This window comes from Sabethes cyaneus, chromosome 2 (genome assembly GCF_943734655.1).
Source record: "Sabethes cyaneus chromosome 2, idSabCyanKW18_F2, whole genome shotgun sequence".
Lineage (NCBI taxonomy): Eukaryota > Metazoa > Arthropoda > Insecta > Diptera > Culicidae > Sabethes > Sabethes cyaneus.
Window position 1 is genome coordinate 137,395,745 of NC_071354.1, and position 19,111 is coordinate 137,414,855.

Here is a 19,111-nt window from a genome sequence, read left to right on the forward strand (position 1 = left end):
ATGGAATAAAAAAACGAGAAGTAAAGGGCTCGCAAACAGTAAGGATCAGGAAAGTCTTTAGCAATGCGCATTATGAATCCCAAGTTACGGTTTGCTTTCGCTATAATGCTGGAAAAGTGGTTCTGGAAAGTAAGCTTGGAGTCCATTTCCACTCCTAAATCTTTGATATTCGTCACACGTTCCAGAATAGATCCATTAATCCTGTATGCAAATAAGATTGGCGTTTTGCTTCTGGTAAAAGAGATGACTGAACATTTGGGCACGCTTATAGTGAGGTTGTTTCTATGACACCAATCAGTAAATCGGTTTACCAAATCTTGCAGCTGTTTGTAATCCTCCACTGATCTTATGTCAAGGAATATTTTTAGGACGTCCGCATATAATAACTTGCACCCAGGTGGAATTACAAAGCACACGTCGTTAAAGTAAATAAGAAACAGTAATGGTCCCAAATTACTTCCTTGGGGAACTCCAGACATGTTGCAGAAGCTACTTGATTCGGTCGAACCAAGCTTTACAGAGAGATTACGATTCGTTAAGTAAGTTTGAAGCCAGTAGACGAAGTCATTTGATGCTCCTAAACGGCACAACTTCCGCAGCAGAATTTGATAGTCAATGCGATCGAAGGCAGCTTTAAGATCAGTATATACTGTATCAACCTGGGCAGCACATTCCATATGTCGGAGGCAAAAGGAACTGAACAGTAATAAATTTGTACTTATGGAGCGCTTTGGAAATAAAACCATGCTGTTCCATCGAAATGTACGATTTTACTTTGCTGAACAAAAGCTCACAGACAATGATCTCCAGCAATTTCGAGCATGCACATAGGGATGTAACTCCACGGTAATATTCTATGTTGCATTTATCACCTTTTTTAAACACCGGCAAAACATACGACCTTTTCCAGGACTCTGGGAACTTAAGTTGTTGAAGGGACATGTTGCAGATCTTTAATAAGGGTGTACATAGTTCTCCAGCACATTTTTTTAAAACGATTAATGGTATACCATCCGGGCCAGCACTTGACGAATTTTTCAATTTCGAGAGACCAGTGTTAATGTCGGCTTCGCAGAAACGAACAGAACCAAGATCAAACATATTTTCAGGAACATTGCGCATCGCATCGCCAACTTGAGCAGTAGAGGCAGTGGTTGAATTAAAAACACTGGAAAAGTGTCTCTCGAACAGGTCACAGGTAGTTTGTTGATTATCGGAAGTTAAATTTCCCAGAAACATGTAAGATGGTAGTCCAGCTTGTTTGCGCTTTTCATTAACGAAAGACCAAAATCTTTTCGAGTTCTTTCTTAGATCGTCTTGCATACGCCTCACATAGCAAGAATAAAGATGACGACTATAAGTCCGATACTCATTACTTATTTGGCAAAAATCATGCTTGGTCACGGGATTGCGCCTATTCGTATACTTTCTTAAAGCAGCAGATCGGTTCCGCTTCAAATGTAGTCTGGAATTAGACCAGGGAGGTTTAGCATGCAGTCGCGGTACCGGTACGTGAATACGAAATAAACGGTTAAGTGTCGCGTCAAAATAGTCAACAGCTAAGTCCACATCAGCCAAATTGTCAAGTTCTGTCCAGTCCAAGATATGCAGTGATTCCTTGAAGGCAACAAAATCAATTTTACCGAAGTTGAAATCGTTAGTTGTTGCAACAGATTCGAAGGTTGCGGGCAGTGAGATGCGAAGTGTAACTAGAAGCGGGGGATGAAAAGGGTGCGCTTCGATAATAGGCTCATGTGCTTCAGACATAGTGCAGGCATCGCCAGCTTCGTCATTCACAAAAATCAAGTCTAACGTGCGACGTATACTATTAACAATCGTGTTCATTTGCCTCATATTCAAAAGAGCCAGTTAGCTTCGAGGTACGACGCTGGTCTAACAAGCCAGTCGTCTTATGTTCGAATCTCGGCTAGGCGGTGCTTGCTAGTTAGAGTCAGTAGGATTGTTGCACTGGCCCCGTAATTTTCCTGTACTCTAACAGCCGGCTGCGAAGTCTGTCGATAAAGAAGGGTAATGTCTAAAGACGGTATAAACCCATGGCTTTGCTTTTTCAAAAGAGCAAATCCATCGACCAGCGCAGCACTGGTGAGAGAAAAAATTTGACGAACTAGGACCGGGAAATGCCGCTCCATTCGAGCATCTGATCCAAGACAAGTGTGGCTGATTGTAATCCCCAAAAACAATGTGCATATCGTTGGGTTGTAAGGCATTTGACTGCCGAAAGACGGAATCAATATGATATTCGACTGTATATCAGTGGAATGGTCAGGGCTTATGTAAACGACTCCAACACAAATAGTTCTATCCATGCCAACAATTTTAACCCAAAGCTGTTCTACAGCGTCCGAAATTCGAACCGTAGAGATGTATGAATTTAGTTGATTTGCCACTGCTGTTAAAACGCCGCCTCCTCGTCTTTTTCCCGTCCTGTATGGGTTGCGATCGTTTCTATAAACATTATAAGCCGTCCCAAACAGTTGTGCAGAATGGAAGCAATCATTGAGCCAAGTTTCAGTGAGTATGATAACTTCGTAAGTAGAATCTGCAACAGCCATGTAAAAATCATCGACTTTAGTACGTAATCCTCTCGCATTTTGATACAGCAGACTAATAACACGATCGGACTCAGTATGCCGTATCTCAGACGGCGGATGGACAATCGAGACGATAGCATCTGGTAGCTCACCGGTAATATTGGACTGGAAATTGACATCTTTGAGAACAGGTGCAGAATCCTGCCTAGCTTCGACAGGGCGTATACTATGCAAATCATTACCTGACAGAGCAGGGAATTCATCTGGCTCATTTTTTCCAACAATTATCGCCGTCTGATCGCTTGTCGAGTGGTGCGGGGGGAGAGGTGCGTCGATTTATTGATTTGTCAATGCGATGTAACCAAACTGGAAATCGAAGATTTTGACAACGGGTGTGATATCTTTCCTAACTTCAACAGGACATATACAGTAGGCATTTTTACCTGACAGAGCAGGAGTTGTCACTGACTCTAGTAATCCGTTAACACCCTCGAGAGTAAGGCCGATTTCAAGCTGGGAAGTGGACGTACATCGATTAATTGTGGGTTGCACTGGACAATTAAGTGCTCGTTGCTACGATGAGTAATCAATAAGTTGTCGCTTCTTTTTTATTCTTAGCTGGTGAATCGGACATTGTGAGCTCCAGGTTGGGTGGTTAATGTTAAGCAGCACTCTGTTTTCCGACTTTGCTAAATTTGCAATTGACACATTTATCAAAAACGGAGGAAATCTTTTCGTTCATGCTCCTCAGCGCATTTAGGGCAGTATATAGGCTTTGAACATGAGGAAGCAATGTGGCCGTATTCGGAACAACGATAGCAGTGAAGCACATCAATGTATTCTCGAACACTGCATTTCTCACAACCGATGTGTTAACGACGCGAATTAATCAGCTTGTGGAACATTTTGGTGTCCGTCTCAATAATGACAGAACCTGAATTTGATCAAATTACTTTTAGTTCGGCTTCGTTCGGCAGATCATTTTGTTTCCGCAGTTTAGTTACTAGATCCGTTGCATCAGTTTTTTCAGTGCAACCAAAAATTTTTATCCTCGGTTTTAATGCTTTTTGCATTTCAAAATCATAACAATCCCCAAGTGATTTATTAGCAATTTCAGTTTCGCAGGCGAGGCTGGTGAATTGCAAGTGGGTACCGCTTCACCATTTGGTTTGAAGTAAACCTCCTTTATCGCAAGTGAAACTGGATCGAGTTTATCGTAAATATCACGTCGAGTAGTCTCCACGTTCTGAGTCGCTTTTGGTTCAATGCGCACTGATTGTTCAATTTTAGCAACAAGTTTAGGTTTAGTGGGAAGGGAAACTGGGCACTCTTGCAGATCTGATTAATTATTATTCAACTGTTTTTCTAGATCGGCTGCGCTGACGATGCGACGTTTACCTGAACGGAGCAAACCTCCTTCGATGTGTGTAGTAGATCCGTGATTTGGTTTTTTCTTATTCGGCTGGTCAGAAGCGGCTGTGCAATCAGCTTTACGTTTTGATGACGTCGAGGGACTGTTAAAACTGTGAGCGAGCAACGGAAGCATACGAGCGCTGCGACGGTTTATCGTTAGTTTCGTCAGTTGTAACAATAGCATTTTTGAGAATTGTATTTGTCGGTAAGCTGATCAATGATTCTGCGTTCAAAGAGTTTTAATTTGTTCTCAAGCAGATTCGATGTTTCTTGCAGAATGCTAGCAGAGAATTGTCGAGTAAAATTATCATTTAATCAATGGGAACTATTCAGGACGTCGAGCATTTCATTGTACTTGTACATTGTACATTGTATCACTCAAGCTGAGTTGTTTCTTACGGTAACTGAAGCATATAAATTTCAGTGAAACATTCTCGTTAAGCGCAGTAATAGCCGAATATTTTAAACCCGAGCACATTACGTGCAATATTCTGTCACATGTTATTGTATATGTTAAGCATTGGGCTTTTTTTTAATTAACCAAGCCAGTTAGACTTGATCAAAAACTAATATAGGTAATATGAGTACATAACAGAAGTGTATAATAGTTTCTATTTTTATTTTATCTGTTTTTTCAAATTTAAATCCCAATTTGACACTCAACTCACAACGATAATCTTCTGACTCTACGCTCTTTCTCACGATATTTACGGAGCTCATCTTTATAAACGTTAAGCCGCCTTTCGTTTTCCTCTTCATCGTACTCCATATCAGCGATAATAGTTTTGAGGTCTTCTATTTTAGTATTCAAATTTGAGATCTGAAAATTTATCATTCATTAAATATTGGGCAAGTCACCATAAAGATTCACTATACCTGAAGTTTGTATGGCAAAGCTGCAGCATCCTGAGCTTGCTTCAAACGTGTTTTAAATGTTGCTTCGCGCTGAGCACTATACGATTCGAAATCATCTGTTAATTCATTGCGTAGTTGTAATTCCTGCTTCAGAAGTTCTCGCTTTAGCAATTGTATTTCCAAATCTTTTTCACTTAGCTGCTCGCGATGCATAGCAATTTCCTGTGACAGTTCCTGTTTGAGCCTAAAAACAAAAATCGTTTATTCATTTATCCACTTGTGTGCTAGTATTAACATACATTTCGTTTTCCACCATCAGACGGTTGCCATCGATGCGAGAGGACGGACTGCTAGTGGCTTGGGCCAAAAAGAAAGAGTATCTTGTTGTTCGGTTGTTCTTTTGAGTTGGTCTCTTCTGCAAGACTATCTGTTTCGCAATTGAGGAAAAGTTCAGCACATTCAAATTTTCGTCGTAATATTCTTCCGTAGGAAAAAGATTAACGATCATCGTTAGCTTTTCTCTTCCTAGAAGAGCTGATTGTATTAACATTGTTAGCTTAGATTCACGAACTGGAACGAGCTCAGCAAGTTTTTTATTTTTTTGATTTTTGTGAACTGTTTCTAAACAGCGACCCAGGACTAACAAAGAAGTATTGATTTTTTGAGCTTCTTTCAACCGTTCACCATGATTGCCTGTCTTCTTTAGTCGCTCTGAGCCAGCAAGATCACAGAATTTATACACAGAATAACTAACATGTTGAGTGGAAAGTGAATATGAGCAAACTGTTATGGAAAAAATACTATGGGATCGGCTAGAGTTACTGTTGACTTCGGTCGATCCATAAGTTGCGCTCTGCAATCCAAATTCTAAAATACTCAACGCATCTTCACTACTACCGGCAAAAATGCATGAAAGATCCTTAATATACGCATTGCCTTCATTGGACAAAACTTTCATTGGTTTGCGTTTAGTGAATATCGAATCAAATGCAAGCAGATCATACACATTTTCGTTGTAAATTTCTACAAACGATACCCATATGAATACACGTACATCAGGATCCTTTTTTGGTTGAAATGTATGCTCTCGTCTGATTTTCGATTTCATTAGCGGATGACAAGTTTCAGTGTTTTGTAACATCGATTTCATGCATTCAACTTTTTTTAGCTCTTCACAGACGGTATCATCATCTAAAAAACTTATTGATGTTCTGTCTATTCTAAGACTGGGATGAGGGGAAATGTTGCTCGCTTGTTCTACAAAAATTTGTTCAATGGCTCGTGGAATAATGCCAGGATTATTATTGGTACCTAGCAATGTATAAGTTTTTCCAGATGCAGAAGTGCCATAAGTAAGGAAAGTCGCACCTCTGTCTCCTGTGATATTCCTAATCGCTGACTTTATGCATCTATCATATACTTCTGCTTGAGAAAGTTGATCGTTGAAAATATCAGTAAACATATATTGCCTTTCTGGTGAATATTCATCCACATTTTTGACAACCAGCATATTTTCATGGGTACTGTACGGGTTGTTCTTTGAACATGGTCTCATTCGAAGATAAACTCTGACGGTTTCGCTGTCTTTACTGGTTTCTGCTGCTGCTTCATCATATTCCAACGATGCCGGGGAGTCACTATGTGAGAGCGAAGAGGACCTCGTCGAAGAACATTCACTGTCGTGGGTTAACAGTTCCTCGAGATTGACTCGCGTGTTGGGTCGAGGACGCATTCTGCGGTCAACGCTGTTATCTCTAGCATGTAAAAAAGAAGGTTGGGCTCGTTTCATTGTGATTGTCTAGAAAACATGAGAAGCGACATGCAATCAGCATATTAACTTATAATAAACGTAGAAGGCAATAGCTTGCAGTGTCCTTACAATCTTCAACGTAAGAAAGTTAGAGATAATCGGTCCTATTGATTTGACAACTCTCCTAAATCGTGTCCTAAATTATGTTTCGTGAATTGACCAATGCTCAGTGCATTTAGTGACGAATATACGAAAATCATTTTCCCAATTTACCATTTCCATTTAAAAACTAATTTTTCGAATGTACTGTTCTGCCAACTTCCACATCTATCCACTATAGAAACAGGCAAGGCAAGTTTTCAGAAAAGTTTTGTGAGGGTACGGAATTATTAATATGAAAAGATTTTGGCCGTGAATTTTAACGCGTGCAACATATTTTACCAAACATATTTTAGAAAAATAATAGATATAAATAAAAAAAAACGATTATTAAGCGTTAGCATTATAGGTATAGTCCTGTTACTGTTTGTTGGAAATAACTAAGAAACAACTCGTACAATATAGTTTGCGTTAATAGTTTACCAACGAGTAAAAAGAGTAACACGAAGTAGTAAAAAGAGACTTTACTATAACGTGCGGTATGACTTATGCTACTTGTTCTGATAGCATTGTTTTCAACAACTATAGTATTGCCAAGCGCAATGGAAATAATTTGAACAGTTCCACATCGAAACTAACGAAAATTTGAATCAATGTCTATGCCGTGAATCGCATATCAGTCCCATATGGAAATTCATCAATCGGAGAAAACAGTGATGAAAGCTATGATCATGTGTATCAAGATAAGAAAAATATCGCATGACATATCGTTATTACCTTGACTCAAGAATATGTATTACAATGTTTTTAATACTTTTGTAGTACTATACAGTAAAATTATATTATTTTTTTATAAAAAAAGAACAATGGGACTGATATGCCTTTATTTTGCATGACAGACTGCAAAATAATTGCATATCAGTCCCGCTATGACCTAGAAACCGGTTTACGGTGTAACTGTCAAAGTTGATTGTTTCGCTTAAAGTGTTGTTTATTTAAAAGTTTTAATAACTCCTGAAAAATGTCCTCGTTAAGTTTTCTTAGAGCATGTTATGCTTACGATGATAGTTCCGATGAAGATTGTGTTGGTTTTGACTCGAATGATTTTGAACCGTTTTCATGTCGCGAAACAATAATTGAAAAGTTTTGGTCATGTTTTGACAATTCATCAGTTTCAGCCGGTGAAATTGAGAAAACTGGTGCAAGTGTTGTAGCAGAAAAAAATGTCGACGAATCTTTGGGATTGGATTATGATTCGGATAGCAGCTTTTTTTAAAAACAAACATGTCCAGACTGTTGCGACGTTTTGGAATGTGACGCTAGGTATATACGCGAATTTACCCCTGCAGAGAAAAAGCTTTCATATACACAAGTGACGTTTGACGTGTACTGATCGAACAAAGTCATTAAAGAAAAACCACGTTATAAGAATATTCGGTCGTGTATTTTTTTTGCTCCGATAATTCCGGTAATTTATCCTGGTCTGGTTCCTCTAGTCCCTGTCCGTCCATAGGTTATGGGCCCAGACTAGTCTAGGAAAGTGAAATTTCGCGTAAAAGTCACGGAACGGTTTGTTTTTTTCGGTTTATTTGCGTCGTAGTTCTTTGGTTCGACGGTTTCCTGCAAGTGGCAAAATGGCGGATCCACAGCGTTTTGCAATGCAGAAGTTAAATAACCACAACTATCAGTCGTGGAAATTTAAGATGGAGATGCTGCTGATTCGGGAAGAAATCTGGCACGTCATCTCGGATGAGGCACCGAACCCAGTGACAACTGCGTGGAATAAGGCGGATTTAAAAGCTCGTGCGACAATCGGGCTATGTATTGAAGATGATCAGACCAGCTTGGTGAGAAGCTGTGCATCAGCAAAGGCAGTCTGGGACAGTCTAAAGGCATATCACGACAAAGGATCCGAAGTGTATCTGCTGAAAAAGTTGACGCGCCTGGAATTGAAGGAAGGTGACGATATGGAACAACACCTGCAAACATTTTCCGATTTGCTGCAACGAATCGCGGATATTGGTGATGCTATCCCGGAAAAGCTACAAGTTGCCATGTTGCTTTGCTCTTTGCCGGAATCGTATGATTATTTAACAACGGCGCTAGAGCAGCGGCTGGTAAATGGCTAGGTAATGCGTACCATCGGTGCCTTGTGCACTGGGCATAAAATAGACCCTACAGTGGTTCGCAGCCTCTTACCTAGCAACTCCTACCCCAACCTCCTCGTGGTACCAGCCGGGATACGAGCAACCTCGGGTGGAGATCGGGTAACCAACCCCGGTGGAAACCAAGGTCGTATGCTGACAGGGGAGGAGGGCTCCTTCGAGCTACGTTGGCCCTCCGGCGATACTGTGGGGTTGGTTGCGGGCTTTGCAAGCCTGAACCACTAAAAAACCAAAGCAATGGACTCCGTAAGTAATAATAATAACTCTAATCGGAACAATCGGCAAAGACCCAGGCGACGAAAACGGACCAACGATTGGAAATTAGGAACATGGAACTGTCGGTCTCTAAATTTCCTCGGAAGTACCCACGTGCTTTCTAAAGAAGTGAAGAGCTGCAAGTTCGACATCGTAGCGCTGCAGGAGGTATGCTGGAAAGGAACGATGGTACGTACGTATAGAGATGGTCATACCATCTACCAGAGCTGCGGCAATACACACGAGCTGGGCACAGCTTTTATAGTGATGGGCGAGATGCAGAAGCGGGTGATCGGGTGGTGGCCGATCAACCCCCGAATGTGCAGATTAAGAATCAAGGGCCGATTCTTCAATATAAGCATAATTAACGTGCACAGCCCTCACCTCGGAAGTACCGATGATGACAAAGACGAATTCTACGCGCAGTTGGAGCGTGAATACGACCGCTGCCCAAGACATGATGTCAAAATTATCATCGGGGACTGTAATGCTCAGGTTGGTCAGGAGGAGGAATTCAAACCGGTGATTGGACGGTTCAGCGCTCACCCGCAAACGAACGAAAACGGCCTAAGACTTGTCGACTTCGCCGCCTCCAAGAACATGGCCATACGTAGTACCTTCTTCCAGCATAACCTCTACCATCGGTACACCTGGAGATCACCCAACCAGACAGAATCACAAATCGACCACGTTCTGATAGATGGTCGGCACTTTTCAGACATTATCGACGTCAGAACCTATCCGGGCGCTAACATTGATTCGGATCACTACCTAGTGATGGTAAGGATACGTCAAAAACTATCTGTTGTGAACAACATACGATACCGCCGCCCGCCACGGTATAATCTAGCGCGACTGAAGCAACCAGAGGTCGCCGAAAACTACGCGTTATCTCTCGAAACCGCGCTGCCGGAAGAGGGAGAGCTGGATGAAGCCCCTCTTGAAGACTGTTGGAATGCCGTGAAAACAGCCATTAACAGCGTAGCGGAGAACGTCCTAGGCAGTGTGGCACCGAATTGACGTAACGAATGGTTTGACGAGGAATGCCAGCAGATACTGGATGAGAAGAACGCAGCGCGGGTACAAATGCTGCGTAGAGCCACCCGTCAGAATGTGGAGCGATACAAACAGAAGCGGAGGCAGCAAACCCGACTCTTCAAGGAAAAGAAGCGCCACCAAGAGGAGAAGGAGTGCGAAGAACTCGAACAGCTGTACCACTTTCACGACACACGGAAGTTCTATCAGAAACTCAACCGATCTCGCAAAGGTTTCGTGCCGCGGGCCGAAATGTGCAGAGATAAAGATGGAGGTATCTTGACTGATGACCGTGCGGTGATCGAAAGGTGGAAGCAGCACTACGATGAACACCTGAATGGCGTGCAGGCGGAAGATCATGATAGCGGAGGAAGTGACCACATTGGTGCAGCAAGCGACGAAGATGTGCCACCCCCATCGATAAGGGAAGTTAAAGAAGCCATCCAGCGGCTGAAGAACAACAAAGCAGCGGGAAAGGATGGCATTGGAGCGGAACTTATTAAAATGGGCCCGGACAAGTTGGCCGGCTGTCTGCATCAATTGAATGTCAAGATTTGGGATACGGAACGACTACCGGAGGAGTGGAAAGACGGGGTTATCTGCCCTATCTACAAGAAAGGTGATAAGCTGGATTGTGAGAACTACCGAGCCATCACTATCCTGAATGCCGCCTACAAAGTGCTGTCCCAAGTCCTCTTGCATCGACTATCGCCAATAGCCAATAGATTTGTGGGAAGTTACCAGGCCGGCTTCATGGAGGGTCGGTCTACAACAGACCAAATCTTCACCCTGCGGCAGATCCTCCAGAAGTGCCGCGAATTCCGAGTCCCCACGCACCACCTGTTCATCGATTTCAAAGCCGCATATGATAGCGTAAACCGACAAGAGCTATGGAAAATTTTGGACGAAAACGGCTTTCCGGGTAAGCTTACTAGACTTATCATGGCTACGATGGATGGGATCCAGTGCTGTGTGAGAATCTCGGGTGGATTGTCGGACCCATTCGAATCTCGCAGAGGACTTCGACAAGGAGATGGTCTTTCCTGCCTGCTATTCAACATTGCGCTTGAAGGTGTTATAAGGCGAGCGGCGATCGAAATGCGGGGCACGATTTTCAATAAATCCAGTCAATTTATCTGCTTTGCTGACGACGTGGATGCTGTCGGCAGAACATTTGAGGCGGTGGAAGATCAGTACACCAGACTGAAACGCGAAGCAGAGAAGATTGGATTGCAGATAAATACGTCTAAAACGAAGTATATGCTGGCGGGTGGGACCGAGCGCGACAGGGCTCGCTTGGGCAGCACCGTGGTAATCGACGGGGATGAGTTCGAGGTAGTCGACGAGTTCGTATACCTTGGCTCGCTGGCAACAGAGGACAACAATACCAGCCGTGAGATTAAGAGACGTATTATCAGCGGAAGTCGGGCCTACTACGAACTCCACAAACACTTGCGGTCGAACAATCTGAGCCCCCGTACAAAGTGCACATTGTACAAAACGCTAATTAGACCGGTTGTCCTCTACGGGCACGAAACGTGGACATTGCTAGAAGAGGACCTACGAGCACTCGGAGTTTTCGAACGGCGGGTGCTAAGAACCATCTTTGGCGGAGTGCAAGAGAACGGTGTATGGAGGCGAAGAATGAACCACGAGCTCGCGCGTCTCTACGGCGAACCAAGTATTCAGAAAGTGGTTAAAGCTGGACGGATACGTTGGGCAGGACATGTTGCTAGAATGCCGGACAACTATCCTGCAAAAATGGTTTTCACATCAAATCCGGTAGGAACAAGACGAAGAGGGGCACAGCGAGCGAGGTGGCAAGACCAGGTGGAGCGAGATCTGGCGAGCACTGGGTGCCCGCGGAACTGGAGATCAGTTGCCATGGACCGAAACAGATGGAGAAATTATACTGCGCAGGCCTTGTCATAAGACGTTAGGCCAATTAAGTAAGTAAGTAAGCTAGAGCAGCGGTCGCGGGAAGAGTTAACACTGCAGCTGGTGAAATCAAAATTGTTGGCTGAATCGGAAAAGCGTAGGGAGCGCAGCGAAACGGCTGGTGCGAGTAGTGGACGAGCGCTACGAGTGGAACATCGTCGAAAGCGTGAAACTGGCGGTGGCCATAAATCAGCCAGTAGTGTTAGTAAACAAAACACGGAAACACGTACCTGTTTTCTGTGTAAACAAGCCGGACACCTAAAGAAAGATTGTCCACACCTCGCAGCTGATTTGGGAGCATTGAAATCAATAAAGTAGCAGCCGGACCAACCGAAGGCTAAGCAAGTACTGGCGGTTTCGGAGGGACCACTTGCCTGGATGGTGGCACAGGGTGATCCAACGAGTTGGTTTGTGGATAGCGGAGTTCGCGGCACATGACGGGCAACCGAAAGTTTTTCACGGTTCTCGAGCAAACGATCGGAACTAGTGTGATGCTAGCGGACGGTAAACGGGCTGAAGTGGCCGGAACAGGCCGCGGGAGTATTGTTGGTGTAACCGATACTGCGAATCCTGTCGACATCGAGTTAAGTGACGTGTTGTATGTCCCAAAACTGACAAGTGGGCTTGTGTCTGTAAGTATCCTTGTCAAGAAAGAATTTGATGTTGTATTCAGCGGAAACAGGTGTGAAATTCGGAACCGGAATGGAGCGGTATGTGCGGTCGCCGTGCGCTATGGCAGCCTGTATCGTTTATGCATACCGGAACAGGCAATGGTTAGCGTCCAATCATCGCATACGTCGAATTGCTTACATACGTGGCACAGACGTCTAGGTCATCGGGATCCGGATGTGGTACGAGCAATCCACGCAAATCCCCAGGCAGAAGGAATGACGTTGGTGGATTGTGGTGTGCGAAAAATTTGTCAATGTTGCATCGAGGGAAAGATGGCACGAACACCGTTCCCGAAGATCGTCGATAGAGGTTCGAAGGAGAAGCTGGACATCGTTCATGCGGATCTCAGTGGTCCGATGAAATGTACACCGAGCGGAAACCAATATTTCCTCTGTTTAGTCGACGATTACACACGAATGGCTTTCGCGTATCTTCTGAAAAAGAAATCAGATGCAGCAGCGAAAATTAAGGATTTTGTTAGTTTCTGCAGAACGCAAGTTGGTAGAACGCCCAAAGTGCTGCAATCGGATGGAGGTGGAGAGTTCACCTGTAAGGATCTTCAGAATTTCCTACGAGCGGAAGGCATCGTCAGTCAATTCAGTGCACCCTATTCACCACAGCAGAATGGTGTCGTGGAAAGGCGTAATCGGTACTTGAAGGAGATGGCACTCTGCATGCTGTTGGAAGCAAAGCTGGATCAGAGATACTGGGGTGAGGCTATTTTAACTGCTACCTACATCCAGAACCGAGTTCCTTCTAGGACGATTGGAATGAGTCCTTACGAGAAGTGGTATGGTAGATTACCGTCGTTTCGCATTTTCGGTTGCGACGCGTGGGTACAGATTCCTGCTGAAAGACGCAAGAAAATGGAGCCAAAAGCACAAAAGCTAGTGCTTGTAGGATACTCGAACGAACATAAGGCGTATAGACTTTTGAACAAGGACACCGGACGTATCACAATAAGTCGAGATGTAAAGTTTCTCGAAGATTGGAGGATGGACCGAGAATCCGATACCGATGAGAACCGAGAAGTAACGGAATCGTTTGTTGAGTTAGAACCGTTATCTCCTCCAGCTGCACTACCAAATGCTTCGACCGAGACCGAGACGGATGAAGAGGATTTGGTCGGATATGAATCTGCTGAGGAGATCTATCACGGTGAAGAAACAGCTGATGGAAATCGTCAAGCATTTGGATATCAAGTCAGCATACCTCTATGTTAAGCTGGACGAGGTAGTTTACATGCGCCAGCCACCGGGATACGTTGTGCCAGGAAGCGAGAAGAAAGTTTGTAAATTAAATCGAAGCATTTACGGCTTGAAACAGGCCGCTAGGATATGGCACAAGACGCTGACCGATATACTTAAGCAGCTAGGATTCGATCAGTGTAGCTCTGACTCGTGTCTATACAGGAAGCGTTGCGGAAAGAATGAGTGGATGTATCTGTTGATCTATGTGGATGATCTACTTTTGGTTTGCGCACAGGAGGAGGAAATACGAAAAGTTGAGGACGAGTTACAAGAGCAGCTGAAGATTACCAGGTTGGGGGACATTAGAAGTTTTCTCGGTATACGTGTACGAAAGAATTGCGATGGGTTCTTCGTGATTTCCCAAAACGGATTCATCAACCGATTAGTTACTCGCTTTGGACTCAGAAATGCAAAAGGGTCGCGATACCCAATGGATCCGGGGTAATACAAGGCTACCAAGGATAGTCCGAAAATGGATTGCAATGCCGATTATCATAAATTAATCGGATGTTTGCTCTACCTATCTGTGAATAGTCGCCCAGATATTTTAGCAGCCGTTGGAATCTTAAGCAGAAAAGTTAGCTGTCCATCAACGACCGATTGGACAGAAGCCAAAAGAGTGGTACGTTATTTAATTCATACGGTGGACTACGGATTGGTACTTGGACAAAGCGGAGTTGATCTAAGCCTGAAAGGGTATTGTGATGCCGACTGGGCCGGCGATACTACTGATCGCAAGTCCTGTAGCGGTTACTTGTTTTGTCTAGGAGGAGCTACCGTGATATGGGCTAGTCGAAAGCAGAGCTGTGTGGCCATGTCTACCATGGAGGCCGAATACATTGCTCTGTCCGAAGCTACGCAGGAGGCCGTTTGGTTACGGCGATTGTTGTCTGAACTACACGAAAAGCAATGTCGAGCTACAGTCATCTTTGAAGACAACAGGAGTTGTTTGGACTTCGTCGTGTTGGATCAACAAAGGAAGCGATCCAAACATATAGACACGCGGTATCATTATACCAGAAATTGCTGTACATCCGGTGACATCGAGCTTCAATATTGTGCGTCGGAGTTCATGGTTGCGGATATCTCGACAAAGCCGCTAGGTTCTACCAAAGTCAAAAGGTTCGCTGCGAAGATGGGATTGGCCCCAGTGCCGATCGAGGAGGAGACCGTGCAGAAGACACGGGGTTAAATTCGCGAGGAGTGTTGCGACGTTTTGGAATGTGACGCTAGGTATATACGCGAATTTACCCCTGCAGAGAAAAAGCTTTCATATACACAAGTGACGTTTGACGTGTACTGATCGAACAAAGTCATTAAAGAAAAACCACGTTATAAGAATATTCGGTCGTGTATTTTTTTTGCTCCGATAATTCCGGTAATTTATCCTGGTCTGGTTCCTCTAGTCCCTGTCCGTCCATACAGACATCGTCAAAACCAACCAGAAAGCGTACTAGAAAAGAAATTAGGAAGTTGGATAAGGCGAAAAAACGGCGTCTTGCTCATTATGCTATAAGACAAAACTAAAAAAACAAATTTGGATTGAATTACCAGAACAAAACCAGTGTACGCATATTTGATGAACGATCTGTGATGTTTGCTAACATTTTATCTATAATAAGAGTAAATATGAGTGAATAAAGTACGTAAGAGTTGATAAAATTGTGTTGCATTCATTTGAGCTTTAAAGTATGGGATATATTATATCTTCTTCCTGCGGCCACCGCTGTGGGACTGATATGCGATTACTTTTAAGATGGGACAAACTGACCTGATATTTTTTTAATATTTTTTGAAATGAAACTAGTTATTTTTTTCTACAACCTAAAGAACAATGATAACTAATACTGTTTAGCGATTAAACTCAAAATTACAAAAAATACATATGGGACTGATATGCGATTCACGGCAGGTATAGGTATGCTAAGAGCGTTAAATTGTATTTCAATTTTTTCTTGACTGCATTTGAAGCCAAAGAAGTAGCACAAATTGGCAGTTATTAACTCTTTTGCCAAGAAAACCGACTGAGCTTATGGAACGTAGATTTGCTCACTTATATTTGAACGATTTGTATCCGTTCCACGGATCTAAGACCTACAAACAAGTATATAAAATTATTGAAGAACTTCTTGTATGCACTTAGTGTAAATTTTTCAAATACACTTCCATAATACTAAACAGAGAAACACACAACCCTCGATTTACTATTCACTTGACATAAATTTAAATAAGTTAATTAAAGTGATCTCAAAGTTGGTACGTTTAGGTACCCAGAGGCATCAAAATCTAAACTATAGATTGATTTTAGGAAAAAATTGAGAAAAGTTTAGGAAAGAATTATGATGCAGGATGAACATCACTAATTCAATTCTTAGATCTTATCAATTATTAGAAAAACGCTACACCTTTTAAACATCAACATGCACAATGTTTAATAACCGCAATTTTACCGTACAGGATACTAAAAAATTTTAAATTGATTGCATAGAGTGAAATTACGAAATGCTACTTTAGGAAACTTGATCTTCAGTATGAAATTTTCATTAACAAAAAGTTTAAGTAAGCTAAATATATGTACTTTGATAGATTATTTTGAACCTTAATACTTACTGTTGAAACAACGATCTTTACAGAATTATAACACTAAACCTTAGCATAAAAATGCAGCGGTTATTGTTTAATCAAAAATTAACGTGAAAACCGTGAAAAACAAAACTGTGAAGCAGAACTTTAGGCTGTGAACCATTTCGCGAAATTTTTAACTTTTTGGTTAAAATTTGACAGTTCGATGGTTTTTCGAAAATAACCCTGCTCGGGAGCATGTAGAGAGCCTTAGAGAGTCGCCATCTGAAACAAATAATCTAGCAACAATGCAGCTGCGTATGTCAGTGTTGCCGCACGCACAGATTATTCTGTGATCAACAATCATTTGGAATAAATAACTTTTATAAAATCTGGATATGTAATTCCTTTTTATGATAATTTTACCACAGTTAATGGTCGTACCGTAAATAGTTATGCTGCTGTTGTCTGTTATCGCTAATTCTTTTGAGAACCAGCGATTTAAATTGAAGATTTCGAGTTTCTCGATGCTATATATAATAATAACATACTCAAGAAATCTTTCTCTGAGGCTTTTATTTTGAATAATTCATATAAAGATGCTAAAAAGTTAGAAAAATCTGCTTAAAAATTATTCTTGATTTGAGAAAGCGTCTCTCTATCTATAACAGGCTCTCTAGTCGTTACTCTTTTTAAGGCTCTCTAATCGGTGTTTTGACAAGTCTCATGTTCGATTGGACTTACTTTTGACAACTGATTCTGTTCGATTGGAATTTTCGGTTTAAGATGGCGACTCTCTAAGGCTCTCTAAGGCTCTCTAGAGGAGAAATAACCATCAAACTGTCAAATTTTAACTAAAAAGTTAAAAATTTCGCGAAATGGTTCACAGCCTTAGAATCGCTAAATGAAATATTTCTGAATCAACCGAAAAACTGCAAGCAGCGAAGAGCGAACTCGGCGAAACGGCATTCAGTCAGGAAGAGCTGCCAGCATTTCGCAGCTTTACCAAATTAGCAAATAAAAGCTTTATCCGACATATAGCTGGCGCTGCGGTAAAAATGAAGATATATCTGGCTTTAGTTTTCAAAAGGTCCCATAATGCATAAAAATGGGTTGATTATGCGACCTTCTGAAAACTAAAGCTGACTACTATGCGACCTTCTGAAACCATCAGTTTTTCGTCATTGCCTCCCCACTGCACCCCTCCTTGCTTGACAAGCATATTTTCAATATATTTGGCAAGTACAGGATAATGATTATTAAAATATGAATTCGCGTATAGAACACGTAAAATTGCTGCAAAGCACTATACATATATCGCCCGCTTGGAGGCGTTGTATAAAAAAAGTGATGAAAAGTACAATCGCTGTCAAACTCCACACATTTTTGAAAAAAGCTGAAATGATGATGAACCTTTTCAATTGTCAAAATTTTAGATAGCGAGATATTGGAACAAATTTGTTTAACTACGCTATTTCTGTTGCAGTTGAAAACCGTAATAATCGACTCGCGACATTCAGTTTTATTCTTGTTGTGCGTGTCGCAACTACGTCGCACCACCAGCAGCACTTGCAACATCTTCCATGTTGCTATTAAGTCTTGTTTAAATTGCAAAAAACTTCACCGGTTACAGTATTGAAACACGCAACTTCATGTTATTAATATGTTGGATTCAGGTTATCCAATACTTATACTGGCTGTCACAAATATATTAGTCTATATCTAGTAACATGAAACCACAGAGAACAGACAATTATGTTCATATAAAATATTACGCAAATGGTGTGTAAGCTTTTAAACAAGACACTAGCGACATCTCTCTTTGTGTGCACCAGTTTCCCAATATCCACGTTGCCAAATTTATTATATATTCTTGTCATAATCTACATATTCGAAATACTGGCTACTCTAATGTTAGCAACTGTAGCAACCTAACAACGGTTGTAGCAACGGATCGATTTTGTTTATTATATTTGTTGACCACGGCTAAACATCGAAAACAGAAACCAGCGAATTCAATTTTTTCTGTTATTTTGATCGTATTTAGAAGTTTTTAACATTACTTCGTATCGCTTCATCGTTATAAGCTGCATGACTCCACCGCGGTGATACTAGCAGTGAATTTTTCATCTTGGAACACCGGAAAACCTGTACCACTTCATAGATATCCGCCGGTGATTCAGTGTTTGACTTCGATTCATTGATCTCGAAGGCAGCGGCTGCTAAAATCGCGACTCATTCTCGGCCTGTATGCCAATGGCTCGTAGCCAATACAGAAACACAGTTTCTCGGAAGGATTAAAAAGTAATTCTACAATAATTACTATTTTTGCTAAATGTTTATCTTTTATTTCAAGTTGGATAGCGGATAGCGATAGGGTAAACAATACGTTAGTTGCTGCAGCAACTATTAAATACAAGTTAAATGCATTGGTGAAAATATGACGAAAGCTTTGATGTGTATTGACAATCATTAGCAAGTTCATTCTATTAGTGATGTGAGCGCCACGTAGTGGAAGCATTACCACTTACTTTCAAAATGGTGGCTGAGCTTTTACACACGTTG

At 42.0% G+C, this 19,111-nt stretch overlaps 3 protein-coding genes across 3 annotated transcripts; 1 reads left to right on the forward strand and 2 right to left on the reverse strand.

The window, feature by feature from the left end:
• Positions 1-654: 654 nt before the first annotated feature.
• On the reverse strand, positions 655-1,854 carry LOC128736051 (uncharacterized). Its single transcript, XM_053830535.1, has one exon. The coding sequence runs from the start codon at positions 1,852-1,854 to the stop codon at positions 655-657; it is 1,200 nt and encodes a 399-aa protein (XP_053686510.1).
• Positions 1,855-4,616: 2,762 nt separating this feature from the next.
• LOC128737616 (kinesin-like protein subito) lies at positions 4,617-16,672 on the reverse strand. The gene is made up of 4 exons (XM_053832291.1): positions 16,595-16,672; positions 5,120-6,618; positions 4,842-5,064; positions 4,617-4,785 (listed from the first exon to the last, which is right to left on the reverse strand). Exons 2-4 carry the CDS (start codon positions 6,607-6,609, stop codon positions 4,630-4,632), a joined length of 1,869 nt encoding a protein of 622 aa, XP_053688266.1. The 5' UTR covers positions 6,610-6,618; positions 16,595-16,672; the 3' UTR covers positions 4,617-4,629.
• LOC128736052 (uncharacterized) lies at positions 14,457-15,176 on the forward strand. The gene has a single exon (XM_053830536.1). It carries the CDS (start codon positions 14,457-14,459, stop codon positions 15,174-15,176), a length of 720 nt encoding a protein of 239 aa, XP_053686511.1.
• Positions 16,673-19,111: the final 2,439 nt, after the last annotated feature.

What these genes read in the sequence shown, in the direction of transcription:
- LOC128736051 (XM_053830535.1), bottom strand. Translation starts at nt 1,854, where the DNA reads ATGAGGCAAATGAACACGATTGTTAATAGTATACGTCGCACGTTAGAC.
- LOC128737616 (XM_053832291.1), bottom strand. Translation starts at nt 6,609, where the DNA reads ATGAAACGAGCCCAACCTTCTTTTTTACATGCTAGAGATAACAGCGTT. An exon ending in CTGATGGTGGAAAACGAAAT is followed by an intron (nt 5,065 to 5,119) that starts GTATGTTAATAC and finishes TTTTGTTTTTAG; the next exon opens with GCTCAAACAGGAACTGTCAC. An exon ending in CTTTGCCATACAAACTTCAG is followed by an intron (nt 4,786 to 4,841) that starts GTATAGTGAATC and finishes ATAAATTTTCAG; the next exon opens with ATCTCAAATTTGAATACTAA.
- LOC128736052 (XM_053830536.1), top strand. Translation starts at nt 14,457, where the DNA reads ATGGATTGCAATGCCGATTATCATAAATTAATCGGATGTTTGCTCTAC.